General features: G+C 37.5%; 1 protein-coding gene across 1 annotated transcript; it reads left to right on the forward strand.

Annotated features, from left to right (window-relative positions):
* Positions 1-9053: 9053 nt before the first annotated feature.
* Positions 9054-14369, forward strand: LOC141634501 (uncharacterized protein At2g27730, mitochondrial-like). Its single transcript, XM_074446650.1, has 4 exons — positions 9054-9137; positions 11372-11522; positions 12536-12574; positions 13707-14369. Exons 2-4 carry the CDS (start codon positions 11421-11423, stop codon positions 13923-13925), a joined length of 360 nt encoding a protein of 119 aa, XP_074302751.1. The 5' UTR covers positions 9054-9137; positions 11372-11420; the 3' UTR covers positions 13926-14369.
* Positions 14370-23888: the final 9519 nt, after the last annotated feature.

Genomic DNA, 23888 nt, shown 5'->3' on the forward strand with positions numbered 1-23888 from the left:
ACTTTACATTATTCACTTGGTTTTTTTTATAGACTATGATAAATATTCACTTATTGTTGATTTGCACATACAAGTAATGAAAGAAAAACATTATAAGTCAGTACTTTGATATGTCATAAGAATGAGTGAGAAGTGTTGTGAAATATTAACACATAAAAAAAAATTATATAACCCATTAAATTTAAATGTTTATTTTATATATTACATGTTAGTCCACCAAAGTGGCCATGTTATATTACATTTAGACATTTGAAATTAAAGTTTTAATTGATCATGATTAAAAGAGATGGTTAAATGACATTATAGTTAGATTGATCAATTATTCTTTGTCATCTATATTTTGGGAGATCACCCAAAGGTGGGTCATTAAATATAGTTGATAATATAAAAGGATTAATTATTCATAAATTGAGTCTAATAGTATGTATATCCAAAGATAGCATTCTTATTTGATTCATGTGTGTTAATAATTAATTGTTAAAGTATACATTAACATCAATAATGGTTACTCGTATTTAAGTGTTGCCTAAAGGTCATTTAAATACATGTATAAAAATTTTTATAATATTATTTGAATCTGTATGATAGTTTTTCAAAGCACTAATAGATAAACATGTATAAATGTTTGCAGCATCTCCAAATATGTTTGCATCTGCTGACTCTTTTGTAAAGTTCAATGGGCTTAATTATGATGAGTGGGTCTTAAAGATCCAGTATACACTGGGTATAATGGCTTTGGACATTGCCATCCTGACAGATGAGGTGCCAACAGAAATTACACCTCAGAGCTCCGAAGCCGAAAAGTGTCATTATCAGGCTTGGGAGAAATCTAACAGGTTGGGTTTACACTTCATGAGGATGACAATGGCCGATAACATTAAGCCCTCCATGCCTAAAACAGAGAAAGCAAGGGAATTCATGCTCAAAGTAAAAGAGTGTTCACAGTCGGATTTAGCTGATAAGTCAATTGTTGGTAGTCTAATGAGTGAGCTGACTACTAAAAGGTTTGACTGGTCTCAACCGATTCATGATCATGTAACACACGTGTCTAACCTGGCAGCAAAGTTGAAGACTTTAGGGATGGACGTAAGTGATACTTTCTTGGTACAATTCATCATTAACTCTCTACCTTATGAGTTTGGCCAGTTTCAGGTGAACTATAACACCATAAAAGATAAATGGAACTATCAAGAGTTAAAAGCCATGCTTATACAGGACGAGGAGAGATTAAAGAAGATGAAAGATCAAGCTGTTCATTTCCCGAGTCATGATGGTGCCAGCAACAGTAAAGCTAAACCGAGTAAGAATGGTAAGAATGGTAAGAAGGGAAAGTCTTTCTTTAAAGGACCTGAAAGTGCGATCCAGAAAGAAAAGAAGTGTCACTTCTGCAAGAAACCTGGACACTTCAAGAAGGATTGTCCTAAAAGGAAGGCATGGTTCGAAAAGAAAGGTAAACATTATAGTCTTGTTTGCTTTGAATCAGATCTTATAGAAGTACCTAGTAATACTTGGTGGTTATATTCTGGTGCAACTACTCATATTTCTCACATTAAACATGGATATCGTATCATCCAGCCTATAAGAGGAGCTGAACAGTTTGTATCCACGGGAAACAGGATGAAAGCACGCATTGAGGGCATTGGGACTTACAGATTAATCTTAGACACTGGTTGTCATATAGATCTTATAGATTGTCTCTATGTACTTGATTGTGCTCAAAATCTTGTATCACTAAGTAGATTGGATAATTTAGGTTTTAACTTTAAGTTTGGACATGGTGTATTTTCTATGTACCATAATGAATACTTTTATGGTAGTGGTACTTTGATTGATTCACTTTATAGGTTCAGTCTTGATGTTAAATTATCCGATTCCCTATTTATTGTTGAGAGTCAAGGTATTAAACGTAGTGCATTAAATGAAAAATCAGCTTACTTATGGCATCAAAGGCTAGGTCACATATCCAAAGAAAGGTTAACGAGGTTGGTAAAAAATGAAATTCTACCTCAATTGGATTTTAGTGACTTAGATGTGTATATAGACTGCATTAAAGGTAAGCAGACTAAACATACAACAAAGAAATCAGCTATAAGGAGCTCTCAGCTTTTAGAAATTATACACACCGATATTTGTGGACCTTTTGACACTCCATCTTGGAGTGGTGAAAAGTACTTTATCACCTTTATAGATGATTTCTCCCAATATGGTTTCACTTAGTTGTTGCATGAAAAGGATCATTCTGTGGATATCCTTGAAATATTCATAAATGAGGTGGAAAGACAACTTGAAAAGAAAGTGAAAATTGTGAGGTCTGATAGGGGTGGTGAGTTTTATGGAAGGTTTACTGAAAATGGACAATGTCCTGGTCCATTTGCAAAGTTACTTGAAAGTAGGGGTATTTGTGCACAGTACACAATGCCCGGTACACCTCAGGAGAACGGTGTTGCTGAAAGGCGGAATCGTACTTTAATGGAAATGGTTAGGAGCATGTTAAGTAATTGTTCTTTACCTCTTTCACTATGGATTTATGCATTAAAGACAGCAACCTATGTTTTAAATCGGGTTCCTAGTAAAGCAGTTCCTAAGACTCCTTATGAACTGTGGACGGGAAGGAAACCGAGTTTAAGACATCTTCGAGTTTGGGGTTGCCCAGCTGAAGTAAGGTTGTATAACCCAAATGAAAAGAAGCTAGATCCTAGGATAGTCAGTGGTTATTTCATTGGCTATCCTGAAAAGTCAAAAGGGTATAGATTTTACTGTCCTAATCATAGTACGAGAATAGTAGAGACTGGAAATGCTAGATTCATTGAGAACGGTCAAACTAGTGGGAGTATTGAACCACGAAAAGTGGACATTAAAGAAATTCAGGTTGAAGTTTCTTCTCCTGAAGTTGCACGTGAAATTGTTGTACCAATCATGTCGTCACAGTCAAATGACATATTGGGACAACAACGAAATGAAGTGCAAGACCCACAAAATGACAATAACAATGATGATCAAGTTACAATTCAAGGGGAGAATAATATGTCACATGAACAGTCAAGGCAACCTGTAAGGCGAAGAAGGGTAGTCAATGTTCCACATGAACACTTAAGGCGATCTATAAGAGAAAGAAGATCAGCCATCCCAGATGACTACGAGACATATAACGTTGAATGTGACTTGAGCATTAGTGAGGATCCCGTCTCATTCCATAAGGCCATGGAAAGCGATAATTCTGAAAAATGGTCAATTGCAATGAAAGAGGAGATGAAGTCTATGGATGACAACAAAGTATGGGACTTAGTAGTGTTACCTGAGGGTTCTAAGACTGTTGGGTCAAAATGGGTTTATAAGACCAAACGGGACTCTAAAGGTAACATTGAAAGATATAAGGCTCGACTTGTTGCCAAAGGTTTCACTCAGAAAGATAGCATTGACTATAAAGAAACTTTCTCTCCGGTGTCAAAAAAATATTCTTTAAGAATTGTCTTCGCTTTGGTAGCTCATTATGATCTAGAGCTTCACCAAATGGATGTAAAGACCGCTTTTCTAAACGGTGAGCTTGAGGAAGAAGTATATATGTACCAACCTGAGGGATTTGCATCCCCGGGTAATGAAGATAAGGTGTGTAGGCTGAGGAAGTCAATATATGGACTAAAACAAGCTTCTAGACAATGATATTTAAAGTTTAATGATACCATTACGTCATATGGGTTTGTAGAGATTACCGTCGATCGGTGTATCTACATTAAGATCAGTGGGAGCAGATTTGTTATTTTAGACTTATATGTTGACGATATTTTACTTTCTGCGAATGATCTAGGCATGTTGCATGATGTAAATAAATATCTATCTAAGAACTTTGAAATGAAAGATATGGGTGAGGCATCTTATGTGATCGGAATTGAAATTTTCCGTGATATATCACAAGGGTTGTTAGGGTTGTCTCAGAAAGCTTACATTGACAAAGTTTTAGAGAGATATAGAATGAATGAATGCTCCGCAGGGGTAGTTCCTATACAAAAAGGGGATAAATTTAGTAAAATGCAATGTCCCCGTAATGAGCTGGAACGAAAAGAAATGGAGAGAATTCCCTATGCATCCGTGGTTGGGAGTTTGAACTATGTTCAGACATATACTCGACCAGATATCAGCTTTGCTATTGGAATGTTGGGTCGGTACCAAAGTAATCCCGGGATGGTCCACTGGAAAGCTGCGAAGAAGGTCCTTAGGTACTTGCAAGGCACTAAGGAGCTCATGCTTACTTATAGGAGATCCGATCATCTTGAAGTGATTGGTTATTCAGATTCAGATTATGCCGGATGTGTTGATAGTAGAAAATCAACATTTGGCTACTTGTTCCTTTTTTTGAAGGGGCAAGATTATCATGGAAAAGTGGGAAGCAGTCTGTCATTGCTACTTTTACTATGGAAGCCGAATTTGTGGCATGCTTTGAAGCCACTATTCATGCATTATGGTTGCGAAACTTTATCTCGGGACTTGGGATCGTCGATAGCATAGCCAAGCCGCTGAGAATTTATTGTGATAATTCTGCAGCCGTCTTCTTCTCTAAGAACGATAAATACTCCAAGGGTGCTAAGCACATGGAATTAAAGTTCTTATCGGTCAAGGAGGAGGTACAGAAGCAAAGAGTGACGTTTGAGCATATAAGAACAGATAAGATGGTAACAAATCCATTAACTAAGGGATTACCACCCAAGGCGTTCATTGGCCATGTAGAGCGCATGAGGGTTGTATCACACTACAAGAAATCCTGTTTCGGGCGACTACGTTTGGCGACTGAAATCAGTCGCTAAAAGGAAAATGGCGACTGAAATCAGTCGCCAGAGCACTGTAGAAACACTTAGTCGCCAATTGGAAATCGGGCGACTGAAGTCAGTCGCTAAAATTGGCGACTGACAAAGTAGTCGCCAAATAGCCAAATTCGCGACTGAAAGTAGTCGCCAATTTGGCGACGGATAGGCAAAGTAGTCGCCAAAGTGGCGACTGAAATCAGTCGCCATTCTTGATTTTCAGTCGCCATTTTGGCGACTACCTTGACCTTCAGTCGCCAAATTGGCGACTACTTTCAGTCGCCATGTAGTCGCCTTTGGCTTTGGCAGTCGAGCTTTTGTTTTGGGTACTGTTTTGGCGACTGAAAGTAGTCGCCAAAATTACATTTCAGTCGCCAATTCCACTGTAATTTTGGTATGAAAATTCGGTTTTTCATACTACCCTATCCTTTTCATTGCTCGTACCTGCATTTCTATTACTACAGCACCAACTTGAGCAAATCAAACTCACAACACAACACAAATGGAACACTAATAACCAAATATTAAACAACTAAAATTAATATTAAACAAAATCAACAACACTACTATAACTACAATCATCACAAATTAATCCCAATTTCACCAAAACCTAATTAAATTACATTTAAAAACCTAATAATCAACACAAATGTTTATATAAACATATCAAATCATCCTAATACTAATTACAATAACAAAATAATCTAAAATTAAACAAAGTAATTGAAATTTAAAACAAATAAAGAAATTATACCTTCAAATAGCTTAGGATGAACCGAAATAAGGCACCAACTCTTCTTCCCGGCGTCGAGGTGGTCGGTGTGATGGTGGTCGGAGTAGTGGTCGGAGTGGTGGTCGGCTTAGGTGGTCGGAATAGGTGTTGCGGTTGGGACAAATTTTGTGTGTTTATGTTTTAGTAAAGTAAGAGAGAGGGGAGAAAGAGTCTCGTATTTGTGTATAATAAGTGACTGGGCGACTGATTGGCGACTGACAGAGGGGTAGTCGCCAATTTGACGATTCTGAAAATCAGTCGCCAGGTCCAATTATTTGGAGGAACTTGGTAGTCGCCAAATTAGCGACAGCTAGTAGTCGCCCGAATTTTTTTCCAGTCGCCAATTTGGCGACTATTTTTTTCTGTCGCCATTTTTAGTCGCCCGAAACAGGATTTCTTGTAGTGTCAAAGGCCTTGTTATTATGAAGTTAATACGCTTGTACTGAATGTGACATCTAGAATTCACTTGTAGTATTGTTTCTGTTATAATAGACATGTTAATCATTATAATATATGTATACATTACAGTTATTAGATTACATGTGACTAATTGTGAGAATTAATGATCTTCTCAAAATTAAAGGTGACCTCGATTTGGAATTGATTTGTGATACATGGAAGGAATCATGTCGATTAATAAATGATATGTGACCGCCATGATCCAATTAGTTCTAATTCGATAAGGATATAAAAGTTAGTAAGCTTAATATAAAAGTGCACATTATAGTAATTGAACCATCAAGTCAACACAAAGGCCAAGTGGGAAAATGTTAGAATATTTAATAATATTCGAGTGGCCTATGTGTGTCGGGTTTAAATAAAGGTTAAGTTAATATTAAATATTACGGGACTTCAATATAAAATACGACACCGTGATGGATCGGATTCGATTAATGTAAATAAAGTCCGGGAATTATTCTTCCCTCTTACCTTACCCTAACATATCCCGTCTTTCACGAAAAGGTACGATCGGGTTTCGGTTGTGCGAAAAGGTACGTAATATATTATATATACTTGGATTTAAAATTAAATTAATAATTCATGACAAAAGAACAAAACATCGTACAATTAAGAAAGTGAAAGGGTGAGACAGTTTCTTCTCCATCATCAAGAAACATCAAAGGAAGGGTTAAGGAGGAGAATCAATCTGCTATACTTCTTATTATTGAATTGATTGCGTCTGTAAGACATGGACCAAGGTTAGTCCTTTATTCCGTCTTTTAATTGTATAAAGGGTTGAATTAATTCAAATCTATATTGTATCTTGGGATTGATTTCATTATCGAAATCATAAAGTTTATCTTATATTTTTTTGTTATGAAAGTAATCAAAATGATTTATAATTTTGTTTATACATAGTATGAATAGTATAAGTTAATGTCATTCTCAAATAATAGCATCAATAAAAGATTTAATAGTTTATAGTATTATATTATTTATACTTTAATTAAAATATTATAATTTAGCGTTTAGTGGAAATTATATAATTTTTTATGAAAATATTAATTTTAATGAAAAGAATTATATAATGAAATACATTATAATTAATAATTTCCTTATTTAGTAAATATAATTAAATTATCAATAAAAAGATGATTTTTAGAGGGAAAATGTGTGAGTTCACCTATTCTTTTACTAGATAGGGGATGAGTTGATTCCATTTCGGCACCACCAATTTTCAGATTCTATCGAGTCGGATTTCAGCGGTTCGGGTCGGACTCCATGGGTCGCGTCAAGAGTTGGTAGAACTAGTGGAAAGAGTGTCAACAAATGTAAAATAGTAGAGGTGAAAACGTACAGGTGGAAGCATCACACGAATGAATCACCTGAATCAAACGGCGTAAATCATATCCACCTTCCAACTACTGTACGACGGTATCTAGTACTACTAGTAGTCGGTTGCTCATTTCATTCAGCGGAGTTTTTTCATCGTCACTATTAGAGAATATATGATATATTATTAGAGAATATATGATATCATAATAATATCTTTTCTAATATATCATTATTAGAGAATATATGATATATTAGGAAAGATATTATTATGATATTATTATGAGATCCTATAGAATATTATTTAGGAATATGCTTGGAGTATCCTCTAAGACGGTCTCCTATATATTGTAACCGATCTCATTAATAATAATCAAGTCATTCAGCTATACTCTCCCTCTTATTATTAACATGGTATCAGCCTAAAAATCGATTCTCCTCACAAAACCTTCCATCTTGCTACAATCACTTGTTTCAATCGCCGGCCGGAGATGGTCCTCTTAAACCATCTCCGGCAGGATATCACGTTACATTGCCAGTAGGTAAGTTATATGCACAATAAAATAATTAGTACGTAGTATGTACTGCTCATTGCTTTTTCAATAAAATAATCTAGGTCTCCTACCCCACAAACCCATGCCCCTGCTTCTCGTCTTCCCCTTTCCCCAAAACCCAAACCCCGACCATGCCTCCATCTCAATTGACACTCCTCTGACCACCCAAATCCAACTACGCAACCATCACCAACGCCACCAGCTGCTTCCGCTACCGACCCAAACCCCACCACAATCGCCGCCCTCAGCCAACCACCTATTCACAGCCCTTTCACTACCCCAGACCAACCACCACCGTAACCCTAGATTCTCATATTAGAAATAAATAATATCTCCGCCTCCTCCGTTCTTCACGTTGAAGTCCCTCCGCAGATGCCGCCGCCGCTGATTCCGTCCACGCCGGGCCGCCATATGTCATACTTGTCGTTGCCTCTGGTTGCTCAAACAACCTTCTGTGCCTTGTTGCTTCGGCAACCGAGCCACCATGCTAAACCTCCGCTACGTCCCGTCATCGCCTTCTCCTTGTCCGCCTTGGGTTCGCCCATCAACCACCCCTGCCAAAAAGCCGGGTGGCATGACATTCGGCCGTACTGCCGCCGCATCGAAGAGTATGGACGTGTTGTGTTCTTGGTTTACTATTATTGTTATTCTTTTAATTTAATTATACTGTTGAGCTTGCTTTAGCCCTCACAGTCCGGTGTTTCACGAGTTCGCTCCGGCCCTTGTGCACCATTTATTTTGTTTTTTTATTTAGTCGGTGTTTCACGAGCTGCTACGGCCCTCTTACACCTTAACGTCCATTTGGTTTGTGTCTCACGAGTAGTTTCGACTCTCGTGCACATTTAGTTTTATTCGTATTATTGTAAGTGGCATTTCCTATGGCATGATCCTGACACACGCAAGGTAATCACAATCCGGTACCGCGTCTACAAATCAACTTGGCTCATCTACAACGGTTTCATCAACTATATTTCGTCCAGTCAAAGCGTCCGTTATCTACCGTTTCGACTGAGGGGGTGTATTAGAGAATATATGATATATTAGGAAAGATATTATTATGGGTATCATAATAATATCCTATAGAATATTATTTAGGAATATGCTTGGAGTATCCTCTAGACGGTCTCCTATATGTAACCGATCTCATTAATAATAATCAAGTCATTCAGTTATAATCTCCCTCTTAACAGTCACCTCACTTTCTCTCTCTTCTTCTTCCATTTTTCTCCGCATTATCTCTCGGTAAAACCCTAATTTCCTTAATCTTCTCGCCACTTTAATTTAATCTTTGTTTTAATGCTCGGAATATCGTATAATTATTAATCGCACGAGTATTTTTGCAGCTGAGTAATAGTAGTATTGTTTACTAATGATCGATTAATCGCGATAGTTCTGTTTGTTTTCGCTTGTGTATGTTATTCGTTGATTTTATGTTTATCCATGATTTTATGTTATTCTGGAATTTTTGTTAAGCGCGAAGTATGATTTGAACGAGTGGTTACGATAATCTCTTGAAAATTTTAGCATTGTTGTGATAGTTTATAGCTCCGTTATCGCTATAATGACGATTATAGTGTTTTTATTGATTTCTGTAAGAAGTTTATATTTAACTTGATGTTCGTTGATAATAGCGTTTATGCGAAAGAATTGAAGATTAATGTTGATTCTGTTTTTAAAAAGTGTGTCGACGTTTTTGCGGTTTGGTTGCAAAACGATGTTGAGGTTTTAGTAATGATCGGTTAGTTTCGATTGGCTTTTGTTTGATTTGATTTAGCTCTTTGATTTCATATTTATCGATGATTTTATGGTTGCTACTTGCTAAAGCTCCTCCTCTTTGGAGTTTTGTTGAGCGGTTATGGAAATTTTTTCTGGCTCCCAAGCTGCCTCGGTATAGACGCAATGCGGCACATTGTCTTGAGGTTTCATGAACCTTGGCTGCTAAGGTTTTTGTGATGTTTATTTCAATGCTGTATGATTCCGGCATTCTTATGCTGGACTGCTGGTGTATAGCACCTGGTCACCAACATAACGTCTACGTTTAACTTGTTTAGTATGGCTGTGTTTGTTGATAATGGAGTTCAACTTGTTTAGTAGAGTGTGTGATACAAATGCGGAAGCGATTAACTAACTTTAACGAACTGAAAACTTGTCACGTAATAAGCGTGACAAAGTAACAGTAATTAACGAAATAAAACAGGATATTTAGTTCGTTATTCGACCTTGAATGCGAACTAATGGTGCCTAACAAACGAACTACCTTGTTCGATTGCTAAACGGAGATTTGAAGTGCAATCTCAAATCGAAGTGTTCAATCCCTAACACAGAATACAAAGCAATCCTTAAATAACTAATGGTCTCCTTAACTAATGAGACTCCTAACTTAAATAATAAACCAATTAATAAAATGTAAACTTAATCTTCATTTAACCTAACAACTAAATCTGATCAATGATCAGTTTTTATTCAACTAAATTACTTCCTATAATTCGGACTCAGCTCTAACAAACCCGTCACCATCTAGCTTGATATTGAGCCTTCATTAAACAATATGCCAATGATGCCACATGAACTTGCTCACCCGTGTTTGATTCCTGATCCTTACACTGACCAAGAATCGTATCAGTATGGGTTATGTTTGTTGATAATGGAGTTGAAGATTCATGGTGATTCTGTTTTTGAATTGTTTTTTTCTTTTTTTTGTTTTGTTTTGCGTTTTGTGGTGAAAGGAGGTTGATAGTTTTGGGCGTTTTATGGTTTACACTCTTCATCCTCCTAAATTTGGGGGATGGGCGTGCTTTTGAAAGAAAATTTGATCGAAAATGATGGTAACATTGTGATAAGATATTTTGTAGAGTGTAGACTGTAGAGTACCTTCCAAAGGCAACTCATACTGAATTGAGTTGCTTGAACACTTGTTGGAAATTTTGTGGGATTTACGACGCCATAACTTGCATATGTTCAAGTCTAATTATGCTGGTAAGTGGTAAACACTTAGTCTTGTAGTTAGTTTTAAGAAAAAGTGCAACTGTAGGGTGCAGTATTATGGTTTTGGGTCATTTGGATATCTCATTGTGGAAATAGATTGTAGAGTCAACTAGTCAAGTGTGGGTTTAATGTTCCTCGAAAGTTCTGAATTTCTCTTTATGACGAGGGTTCATACCTAAGTTCAATCTTAATCAAGATATCTAAATGGAAGGTAATTATACGCAGTTTTAGGAAGAAATTAATTGTAAGTGTCTTTCTCAGTCTAGGACCACCTGCATTGTTAATCGATTTATCAGTAGCGATAACTTAAACATCTACATTAACCAGGGTCATTTTATGCCCTACATCCAGTTCTGTTGTTATAGTTGCCTGTTATTAGCTAATTGACAATTGTTTTCTCTGTGTCAAGGATTTTGTAGATTATGCTATGGAATTGTGAAGAAATAGTCAGACTGATGTGATATCTTATTTTTATACTTTCTGGTTGACAGGTTAAACCAGGCTTTTTAAAGTGATTAACGTTTGCTGTCACCATTCATCATGGCTGGAAGAGTTGCTCTGAAAAGCATTGCTCGTAGGTTTTCTAGCAGTGGCAAGATTCTGAGCGAGGAGGAAAAGGCTGCAGAAAATGTCTACATTAAGGTAATGCTATGCCTTCATATTTACCAAACTCTTACCTTTTTTTGTTTTGTTTTTTCCTTCCACCATTAGTCCTCAACTAGGAAGTTTATGGCATGTTACTTTGTGTTAATCTTATTTCACATATGTATGAGGAAAAATTTCACTCTTCTTGCTGCGGTTGCCTACTTAAATGAATCTTTTGTAAACAGCCATACATTAAACATCCATACGTCACCGTAGTATGAATTGGTATATTTAACTATGTATAGTAGTCTCCTTATTGCTTGTAAGCTGAGTAGCTGACTAATACACTTTCCATAGTTATTGGTCAAGTCTCAGCTTAGCTCTTTTGTATCTGTTGGATGTGTGCGCGTGTATCAGGGTTACCGGCTTTCGCAATTCGTTCAATTCTCTTTCTTAATTCTAATTCGCGATTCGCTCAATTTAGCGAATTACATTATTTTAAAATTCGGTAATTCGTCGAATCCAATTCGCAAAAGGATTATCCTTTTATATCAACAAAGGTAAAAAAAATCTTCTTCCTGTCAGAAATCAAAATCAAATTAAAGCTAAATCTACAAATCTACAATAGTGAATCAAATCATTGTGCTTGGCTTCAAAGTTCAAACTTCAAAATAATCGGTATCTTGTCTATACTTCAATTTTTCCTGATTTTTTTTAGCGAATTGGGACGAATTAAGATGAAAACGAATTGCGAATTAATTCGTTCGAATTAATTCGCAATTCGGAGGGGGGCGAGCGAATTAGGTAACCCTGGCGTGTATCATGTGGGTTTTCTGCTTACACTTGGAGCAGAATGCTAGGTGATGTATAAGGTATATGATTTTCAAACCATGTTTTATTTGAATGGTGTCCAGAGCTAATTAACTCGCTTTTTCTATGTTACTTTGTATGTTGTTTTGTTTGTTTATCGCAGCTGGATCTCTTTCTACGAAAATTCTGTAATTTCTACATTTATTTTTACTTAAACATATGTGTTCTTTCTAACATAAATATTTTATATGCAAATGCAGAAAATGGAGAAAGAGAAGTTGGAAAAGGCTGCACGTCAGGTGAGACACTTGTAGCCTTCAACTATTTGAAATCCTTAAATAGTGAGATGGAAGACCAAGTGCGTGCTCTCTTCAATCTTCGTTGACTGTTGAAAAACGACTCTTTTAGTATATTTCTTCTCAACGTGAGTTTGTGATCCTAATTTGCTCCTTGGCGGGGGGATAGGGGTGCATGCGCTTAAGATATACTCCCTCCTTTTCAATTAGAAATTTACGTTTTCCTTTTTCAGCATGTTCAACTAGTTGTGTACATATTGCTTTTTTTTTTTGGGCATGATTTAACGTTATATATGGCCTTACTCACTTGCACATGACCTCTCCTTAAAAACCGCACCAAAAGCAAATGTAAACAACTAGTCGAATAAGATGGGGTATTAACGTCTCCTTCCGCTGTGTATAATATTTCCTTGATTCTTGGAGAGTAGTTGCTTCACTTGCTTAAGTATTTCAGTGTTTGCACCCATTGGCATCCATCTGTTGTGAAGGCCGCAAACACATCGCGAAAGGATAGTTCTCATACAGTTTTTCATGTTTCTTTGACTTTTACTACTGGTTTTTTTTTTTTTTCCTATCTTCCTTTACCTAGCTCTCTCCACGAATTTTCTGCTACTGGCACTTCTTTTTCGTTTGGTGTCTTTTACATGGCCATGACCATGACCATGACCATCTTAGGGATTATATCACAATTCCTCTGTCCCACAATCATTCACCACCGAATAAAACATGCATATGGGATTGCTTGGGATGTGTGCGTAATTGTTACCAGGAGTAACAAAGTTCAAAGTAGAAAAAGAAAGTTGTGGTAAGTAAGCGATGGAAAAAGGGATGGTGGGGGAACTATGACACCCTCGTGTTGTATGCTTTACCCCTATATGGGGATAACTATTACTCTTTCTCAGTCCACCCTTTGCTCCGCCATTTACCTACATTTTCTTCTCTATTACCCTTCTAACAATTACTTCCTACCTCCATTCCAAACAAGGCCTGTATAAGAAACGTAGTAGATTGGCTGGGTTTGGACCAAAACCGAATACGTGTAAACTATTTATTGGGGACAGAGGGAATGGTGCAAAAATTATCAAGGTTCTTTCCGTGTCAGTTGCGCTGTATCTAACTATAGGAATGCTCTCAGGGTCTGAAACCAGAGGCAACTGCGGCACCAGGCAGTGGATCAGGGGTTCCCCCAGTGAGTGACGCTGCTAAGGCAAGTGGCGCAGAAGCATCCTCAAGCAAAGTGTCATCTGACAAGTTTCGGAACTACGCTGTTGTGGCTGGTGCTCTAACTGTTCTGGGTGCTGCGGGTTGGTACCTGAAATCTGGCACGAAGAAGACTGAAGAAGTCCATGAGTGAATAATACCTTCTGGAATGCGTTGCTCCGTTATCTTACTCTTGCGGTGATACCTGGCATGAACACGTTTGATGAAAGATACATTGCAGTTCCGTAAAACAAAGTAGTTTTTTGGTTAATCTTTACCAGACCAGTGTAGTCTCTTACACTGCATGCGTTTACATTGGAGTTTTGGCTAGTTTTTCTCCGTTGCTGAGTTATTCTGTCTAGCTAATAAATCACAAGTAGCGGAGAAAATAAGTCTCTCGACTGATAGTGACGACATGCATCTTTTTATCTTTCTAAAGATACGTGAATGAAATTTTGTATAAATGTTGGTCAACTGAAAATGCTGGCTCAGTCGACAAAGTTGGATAACAGTTCAGCTCGTAGTATGCCTATATCAACAAAATTCAAGGCTCTGTATGAACATAAATCAACAGAATGTTAAAGTCTCAATTTGGGTATAGTCTGAATGAATGAATCAGCATCGATAAAATTTGTTCAATATGAATTTATGTGAAAGTGCAGGAAAATGCATACAAGACGGTCTACTAATTTGCGGTTAAACAAATTCTAGTTTAAGACTTTAAGATGTACTATATCCGTCTTAACTTAAAATGAGTCCAAGATGGTAGATGAGACAAGCATAATGCCTAGGGGCTATCAAAAAAATTGTCCCATCGGAATATCAGATCCAAGTGGGGTGAAATTTGATCCGTTTAAATCTTAAGATGGATATGTCTTTAAACACAAATTCTCATTTGTGACGGACATATCCGTCGCAAGCTTGTGGCGGATCAAATACTATCCACATGGGGAGATAAGACAAAAAACAAGGTGCATAGAGGTAGTATTTGACCAGTCGCAAGTTTATGACGGATATGTCCTTCACAAGGGAGACTTGCTGGTCCTTAAAAGAGAAAAGTCACTTGCGTTCTCTTCCATTTTCTGGTGTGATGGGGGAAGGATAGTGACATCATCTTTATACAGCCACATTTACTTGTCTATGTTATGTTATCTTATGTCATGTTGTGTTGCATCTTCCAAATGTGCATTACTGTAGGAGGCTAGGAAATGCATTATCCGAGATGATTTAATGTGCCCGACTTTTGCTTTTGCGCTATCAAAAGTCGGACTGTCAAATTCTGATCGATGTACTAGCTGAATATCGAACCTTTTGACATACACTATGTGAATAAGGGGCTAGGAGTCCCCTCTGTTGCTCTGTGCTAAAACCGTCATCAAATGAGGCATAGTACTACATTTAGTCATTTACGACATGTAATTCTACTGTGGATTATTGGGTCACAACAATCGTGGAGGGTAGGGCAAACGACAATCGTGGAGAGAGAGGGAAAAAACCCCCAAAATTAAAAATCCCCCAAATCAAAATCGATTGATCTCGCCGGCGACTTCTCCGGTCGCCTCTTTAGGTCGCCGGCGAGGCTACTACAACCCTTTCCTTTCCTTTCTTGATTCTCACTACCATCTGGTGGCTTTGTAGTTCGTGATTTTGATGGTCATCCGGTTCGTGGCTTTGCAATCAAGGTTGATCGTTCTTCGATTGTGTGTCGCGTCTACCATCTTGTGGTGCGATTTCCTTGGACCGCTTTGTCGTCGCTGATTAACGGTTCACGCAACACTACCGATGACATCGTCTTCTCTTTTATTGTGTTTTACTGTTAACTAGTTTTTTGTATAGTTTAATAAGGTTCTCCAGTTTCTGCTTGGTTTTCCATTTCCGATTTACTGTCTTAGTTACTGTCTTTTGGGGTGGTTTTCGTTTCTAATCGTCTTCGTAGCATCCGTTTTGTTGCTCTTGCTGGGTTTGTTGTATGTGTGCATACTTCCATTTGTATGCAAGCTTTATTGAGTTTTCAAGCTGTTTTGGAAGTTAAGTGTTCTTTTTGATCGTCATCTTGAAGTTTTTTCTCTCCTTCCCGGGGTGGATTTTTGGTTTGCTGGAGTGCTCGAGTTTGGGTCTCAAGCTTTTGTAGAACTATGACCATTGAAGATTATCAGAAATTTCTGGAAGCTTTTGCGTGTGCCCATGTTAGCGATGGGTTTATGGAGAATGATGGGGATAAGATGTTAAGCTATTTTATGAAAATGAAGGGGTCGGAGCTTAAAGATAGGGGAAACTGTTTTTTTAGGCAAAATGACTTTGATATAGCCGCAGCGTGCTACGATGAAGCTTGTAAACTGTTTAGTTTAAGCTTGGGAAATAGTGGAGGTGAAGATATTCAATCATTATCTGACCTTGCTATTTCCCTTATTTCTAATATGGCTGCGTGTGCCTTGAAACTTGAGGAATACAAAGCTGCAGCGGGTATGTGCTCCATGATCTTGGACACATTTCCTCGAAATATTAAGGCACGGTTTCAAAGGGCGGTTGCTTATATGAAGTTGAAAAGGTTTTCGTTAGCTGAATTCGATTTGGTTGAGGCCTTAGTTGTTGAACCTAGTAATAAGAATGTGTTAAGGGAATTAGATGTGGTAAAAGGTCACCTTCTCATTAAGGAAAATGGTAAAAGAGTGTTGGAGGTTGCTACTGATAATGACATGGACGGGAACAATAAGAAGTCTGCTCATATCTTGGCATCTGACGTGGGTATAAAAGATAGTGAAAGCGTGATCACGAAGGTGATGGAAACTAAAAGTGATGTGAATCTCAAGGAAAATGAGAGTCTGGATATGGAGATGACGGAAGCTCAAAATACTTGTGCTAATAAGTCAGTTTTTGAGTTCTCCAAAAAAGGAAGTGGTAGTTCCCGTCTAAGGATCCCGGCACAATCTTATAAAAAGTTGCTGGATGGTAAAACGGTGAGCTTTTACCGTAAACGGGGATTTGTCAACTTTAACAATTCGGATTCTTAAGGGTGAGGTTACTAAGGAGAGAGACACTATGAGAGACACTATACGAGAACGATCTAAGAAGAAGAAGAAGAAGAAGAAGAAGAAGAAGAAGAAGAGGAGGAGGAGATGTTATAAAAAGTGGGAACCTAAGATGATGAGGGCTATGAACGAAGACATGACTCCCTCTGATATTAACAAGGTGAAACTTGCTTTTCCTAACGAAAGTTGGAACGCGTCTTCTACTGAGTCCGCGACTTCAAGTGCGTCTTCAATATGCGACAATTTTTCCCCTCCTGATACTCTTACCCCCCAAGATAACACTAGGGGTGTTGTTAATGATCCAAGCGTCCCTGTCTCTCTGGTGAATGAAAAGGCTACTTTTATTTGCTCTCCAGCTCAGATGGCTTCTAATGACCACCAGCCTTTCATTTTCTCAGCTCGCCCCAAGAAGTGTAAGACTTACTCGTTTGAGAAACCACCATGCGCCCTTTTTACACCTATGCTTTGCAGGTACCCCTCTACTCGTCATGTGCACGAGAAATGGAGAATGACCATTTGCAAGAAAAATCATAGCCAAGGGGATGAATCTCCAAGACACAGTTTATCTACTCTCGCTGAAAGTAGATCTCTCTCCCATAAATTTCTACGTCCTCGTTGCGTAAGTGTGTCTTGTTGCACGTACTCTCCTAAAGCTCAATTACCGAAGAAAAGAAAAGCTCTCGCATCCTCAATGTGTTACTCCAACAACTCCTTGTAGAAGCCCCGGATTTTAATGTAACGCCCCCGAAAAGCAGACAGGCAGCACAAAATAGCTCTTTTTATTAACAAAAAACAGCAGCGGAATTACAAGGGCGTCACCGCCGTATTTCCCATCCGGAAATACAAGGCTTAAACAAAAATAAAGATAAATACACTTGTTAAAGCTAAAAACTAATAACTCGATTACATATTCATCCTATTAGGTCATTAGTCCTATCTGAAATTCCTCACACTTGTCCTTCCCAACCCTTGTACCTGAAAAAGAATGAAAGTAACGGAATCAGCCAACCACAGGCTGAGTATGAATCCGGTCACCTCCACCGACCCTACTTACCTTTATTTTACTATTTTACTAATGTTTCAGAAGGCTGTGTGATAGGTCACCAGGGGTGCAATTGAATCATAAAATAGACATGCATAACCTGTCATTTTGATATGCAACATTTCATTTTAATTTTATACCGGTCTACCAATATTAAAAGGAGAGACATTACGGAGTCAAAACTCCTCCGGCCAAGCCCACCTCCATGTACATAGGATAAGAAATCCGGGTCTGAGACCCATCTCGGCCATTGCTGAATAACATAATTATCATTCATGTGGGGTCATACTTCCCCCTCATCTCATCGTTCATATGGGATCATACTTCCCCCTCCCCCTCCTTCCATGTACATAGGACAAAATAATGTCGTCTCAATTCAATAATCGTATCCCGAATGCGGCAATTGGCCAGTGATACATTATAACGACAGTACCCTTATAACTTTATAAGACGGTAAATAATATAACATGTGGGCAATATAACAGTTATAAGATGAAATTAACAATAAAACTAATATAACATGTTATTTCTACTATCTTATTTCAAATGTAAACAATTACTTATATCGACGAAGGGTCCCGAAATCATACCTTATTTTTAGAGAGAATTAGTGGTATAAATGAAATTTTATAACCCACTTATCGCTTTCTTATTGGTATCTGTATTCGAGTAAGATGATATGTAAACCCGTAAAATGTTATCAAAAATAGTGTTGCGCAACTTTCTATTTATAGTAATGGAAACTTAACTTAGAAGAAATCTAATTGGATAATATTTCCTCATTGACTTCCACGTAACCTTTACATGGCGCATTCAAAGGTTTCCAACTACATGTTGTAGGCCACGTTGATTTTAGTACCAAATTATAGTTACGTCTTGTTATCTTATGCATCCGTCCTTTCGATATTAACTATATTTTCGTATTAACGGACAATATAAAAATATTTCATCTTAATAATTTAATAAAATAATATATTTTTTTCCGGGTATTACATTCTACCCTCCTTAAAATAAGTTTCGTTCCGAAACTTGAAAATAGAAAATGAAAAAGTTAAAACTTCACTTTCTCAAAATTCTAGAAGGTTATAAGAATTTAACTTAATAAAAATCTTTCATTAATATTTATGAAATGGTTAAAGAAAAGATACGCCTTATATAATGGAAGACATGAATTCTCGTCGCGAACAAGATTCGAGTAATCCAATTCAAAGACAAACTCAATTAATGTGTTAGTAGGCGCTGAACCTGTTATTAGATATCTTTAATAACAAGTAATAACATCCCAATAACTAGACAAAGGCAAAGAAAACAAAAATTGAAATTTTATTTCAAAGTTTTAGTAAGGTAATTTTTTTTAAAAAAAATATACAACATAAAATTTTGAAAATATACCAATGACTAACTGGAACAAATTTGAACTTTTCTAATACGAGAAATAGCTTGAGTATTAAACTTCAAATTTTCAAAACCATATTAAGATATAATGACTGAAAGGGTAAAGAGTAGAATCTTAATGGTAGAATGTCCCAAAACTTGCTTAATGTTCTTATTAAAACAAATATGTGTATACTCTTAACAATTAAATATGAGATTTTCATAATGTATAACATGCATAATATACACATGAAAGAGATGAAAATGACAAGTACAAGTAGAGCATCAATATGAAATCACACGTATGTATACGATCTAAAAAATAAATGAGTTCGAATACATAACACACTGATATTATCTACCCCATTTTATGTTAGTCGGTTTCTATGTGTTTGTTACGAGTTTTATAGTAGACCCAAGAATTTATTCCCCTACTAGACGTATGGCCGAAGGCTCAACACGCGGTCGCAGGGTGGCTCTGATACCATTTTGTAACGCCCCGGAAAGCAGACAGGCAGCTCAAAATAGCTCTTTTTATTAACAAAAAACAGCAGCGGAATTACAAGGGCGTCACCGCCGTATTTCCCATCCGGAAATACAAGGCTTAAACAAAAATAAAGATAAATACACTTGTTAAAGCTAAAAACTAATAATTCGATTACATATTCATCCTATTAGGTCATTAGTCCTATCTGAAATTCCTCACACTTGTCCTTCCCAACCCTTGTACCTGAAAAAGAATGAAAGTAACGGAATCAGCCAACCACAGGCTGAGTATGACTCCGGTCACCTCCACCGACCCTACTTACCTTTATTTTACTATTTTACTAATGTTTCAGAAGGCTGTGTGATAGGTCACCAGGGGTGCAATTGAATCATAAAATAGACATGCATAACCTGTCATTTTAATATGCAACATTTCATTTTAATTTTATACCGGTCTACCAATATTAAAAGGAGAGACATTACGAAGTCAAAACTCCTCCGGCCAAGCCCACCTCCATGTACATAGGATAAGAAATCCGGGTCTGAGACCCATCTCGGCCATTGCCGAATAACATAATTATCATTCATGTGGGGTCATACTTCCCTCTCATCTCATCGTTCATATGGGGTCATACTTCCCCCTCCCCCTCCTTCCATGTACATAGGACAAAATAATGTCGTCTCAATTCAATAATCGTATCCCGAATGCGACAATTGGCCAATGATATATTATAACGACAGTAGCCTTATAACTTTATAAGACGGTATAAGATGAAATTAACAATAAAACTAATATAACATGTTATTTCTACTATCTTATTTCAAATGTAAACAATTACTTATATCGACGAAGGGTCCCGAAATCATACCTTATTTTTAGAGAGAATTAGTGGTATAAATGAAATTTTATAACCCACTTATCGGTTTCTTATTGGTATCTGTATTCGAGTAAGATGATATGTAAACCCGTAAAATGTTGTCAAAAATAGTGTTGCGCAACTTTCTATTTATAGTAATGGAAACTTAACTTAGAAAAAATCTAATTGGATAATATTTCCTCATTTACTTCCACATAACCTTTACATGGCGCATTCAAAGGTTTCCAACTACATGTTGTAGGCCACGTTGATTTTAGTACCAAATTATAGTTCCGTTTTGTTATCTTATGCATCCGTCCTTTCGATATTAACTATATTTTCGTATTAACGGACAATATAAAAATATTTCATCTTAATAATTTAATAAAATGATATATTTTTTTCCGGGTATTACATTTAAGTACCACTACCCCTAGTTTAAGTTTTTGTAATAATAATGTAGTGTTTGTGCCTGACTTACAGATGCAGGTATGCTTTGTGTAAGGAACCTTTATTTATAGTTGCCAAAAAAAAAAAAAAAAGACATGTAATTCTAGTTTTCTGAGTGAGAACTACTGTCTAGTGCCTACAGAAGTTAAAATCGGGACAGGAGATGCGCTGATTTTGTTATATTCCTATTCGGACACATACTCTTACATTAAGCGTCTCACTCACTGTCACACGAACAAAGAGTCAATGGTGATCACGGTTTCACGGTTTCATTACTCCCGCTGCTATTGATGGTGTTGTGTGGAAGCGTGAATATCTTGTGTTGGGCCTCTACTGTACCGGTGTCCACTGTCCATAATAGTACGATATTGTTCGCTTTGGGCCAAGACCTCACGGATTTACTCTTGGGCTCCTTCCCAAAAGGCCTCTTACTATTATATTTAGTAGATACTTATAAAGCTGATCTTCCATCTTTATTCCACTGATGTGGGACATGAGTTTGCACCTTAACAATCCTCCCCTCAAACCAAGGACCATCATCTTGACTCGGACCTTAACCTCTATGAAGGACTCCCACACTCTACAGCCCCAACTCTAGACAACCGAAACATCACAAGTCTTGATAACCTCCCCTTAGCCGACACACCATGCTGCCACGAGCCATGTCTTGCACCACATGTCACCGCCTGGTCAAGTGAGTGCCCTTCTTGGGGATTTGCTACACAAGCATATCGAACAATCCTCTGCATCCAATATACCTTGGACCGGGTCCGTCACTTTAGAAGTCCTAGAACACAAACGGTCTTTGGCATCCAACCTGGAAAAGACCCACCAGACCTGTGACACCCAACCTGATAAGGGTCCACCTGATCAACAGTTCTAGTACACAAATGGTCTTTGTCCCACAAGACCTATGACGTCTTTTATCCATTTAGCCCTGGACCGGGCTTGCTCAAGGACTCACCCCGAGCTAGGAGTTCCATGTCTTACGGTGTACAACTTCAAGTCTTGGACCTACTGATGCATCCTCGTGTCTAGCCCAAGCCGAACCTTGGGCTCTGATACCACTTGTTGTGCGGAAGCGTGAATATCCTGTGTTGGGCCTCTGCTGTACTGGTGTCCACTGTCCATAATAGTACGATATTGTCCGCTTTTGGCCAAGCCCTCACGGATTTAGGGCTCCTTCCCAAAAGGCCTCTTTTCTATTATATTTAGTAAATACTTTTAAAGATAATCTTCCATCTTTATTCCACCGACGTGAGACATGGGTTTGCACCCTAACAGATGGGATACCATACCACAATACCTCTATGACTTAAAAAATCTCCTCTTACATGTCAAAGCATCTCATAAAGCATCTGGTAGCTTTCACTTTAAACTTTTTCACATAACGAATATAAACATGATGTTTTTTATGTGGATCATGGACACTCCCTTTTTCTTAGAGGTGTTAAATGATATCATCCCTTTTCCTCGATCTCTTGTATACTAATTAAACTCCTTTTTGACTTGTAATTTTCAACTTAAGCTTTTGCTATAATCAACTCTTTATATCTTCTGACGTTTGTCCGGTCAATACGAGCTTTGGTGGTGGAAATGCTTACTTTAGGCCTGAAATTAAGACGGAGTAAATCTGACCATTTTAGGATAAAATGGTGTGAACAATTTAAGCTTTAACATTTTGTCAATAAATTGTTATTTTTATTACAAAATGGAGACATTTTCCTCGTCTTATTTTCAGGCGGAAAAGGCCCGTTTGAAATGAGAATTTGCGTACGCCTTTGTGCTCGAATTCTTTCTGAACATTAACTTCATGTCATGTTTGTTATATACTCAGAATCAAGGTTCATTTTCTGGTTAGTTTTATTGCGACGTACTTATTAGAGAATCTTCCATTTGTCCTCCGGAAATATGTAAGATGGTGGGGCTAGACTTACAAAAGTAGAGGTAGAAATCCAAGGGAAAAAAGAACATGGAACAAGCTGTTCATTAGGATATGATGCTTTGGTCCTTGGATTTCTGAATTAAGATTTCCTGCTGGTGTCGGAATCTTATATATTTTCATGTCGTAGTGCTGTTGTCGGCCTCCCACTGTTCTTTTTCATGTGCAATTACAGCACCCTAATGTTCAGCTTTGCTGTTCATTCATCTTTTAAAGAAGAAGATCGTCCATTCGTCCTTGACTCTGTCGGGGCATGACATTGGTTTACGTGTCGTGAAAATGATATCAGACACTTTAGTTGCCCTAAAGTTAGCTCTGTTTTGACAAATTCAAAATTACAGTCCAACTTTGCAACTTCTAAGGAAAAAAAAAGGAGATTTCTCTTTTTCTGCTGGTGGATTTCACTTTTCCATTTGATGCTTCCACTGTACTATTATTTGTCAGTTTTTACTGTTACATTATCAACTGCCTGGGCGCCTGGCCCCTAATAGGAATATTTATAATAGTTGGGCCTCAACCATCAGCCCCATGTATCATGACTTGCGATTCTGTCGTTGATGATGTTATCAACTGTTGATATCCATTGTCGAGTTTTTGATGCAAATCCGTTTCATTGCTCTCCATCCATGATTCAGCAGCCGTAGGGACTAAAGAGTCCACTGCATGTTATTAACTGAATCGGAGTTGTAGTGACTTTCTGGATGTTGTATTTAGCTTTAAAATCATCTGTATTATTTAATTTGGGGTGGCAGGAGTTTTAAATAGGCATGCGGTTAGTGTTGAAGTCGCGTTCAAGATATTTGATTCTATTTGTATGGATAACAGATTCTTTCAGCAAATTTTATTTCTTTTGTAGAAAGATTTCATTCTGCATGAGGACCATGCTACTCTCCTGTCAAATTGCAGAAGTTTGCAGGAAATGGTACTGCTTCTGTCT

This window comes from Silene latifolia, chromosome Y (genome assembly GCF_048544455.1).
Source record: "Silene latifolia isolate original U9 population chromosome Y, ASM4854445v1, whole genome shotgun sequence".
NCBI lineage: Eukaryota > Viridiplantae > Streptophyta > Magnoliopsida > Caryophyllales > Caryophyllaceae > Silene > Silene latifolia.

Bases quoted from the DNA above. Each gene is read 5' to 3' on its own strand.
- LOC141634501 (XM_074446650.1), top strand. From the start codon at position 11,421: ATGGCTGGAAGAGTTGCTCTGAAAAGCATTGCTCGTAGGTTTTCTAGC. The intron at 11,523-12,535 runs GTAATGCTATGC...ATGCAAATGCAG, and splicing joins CAGAAAATGTCTACATTAAG to AAAATGGAGAAAGAGAAGTT. The intron at 12,575-13,706 runs GTGAGACACTTG...GAATGCTCTCAG, and splicing joins TGGAAAAGGCTGCACGTCAG to GGTCTGAAACCAGAGGCAAC.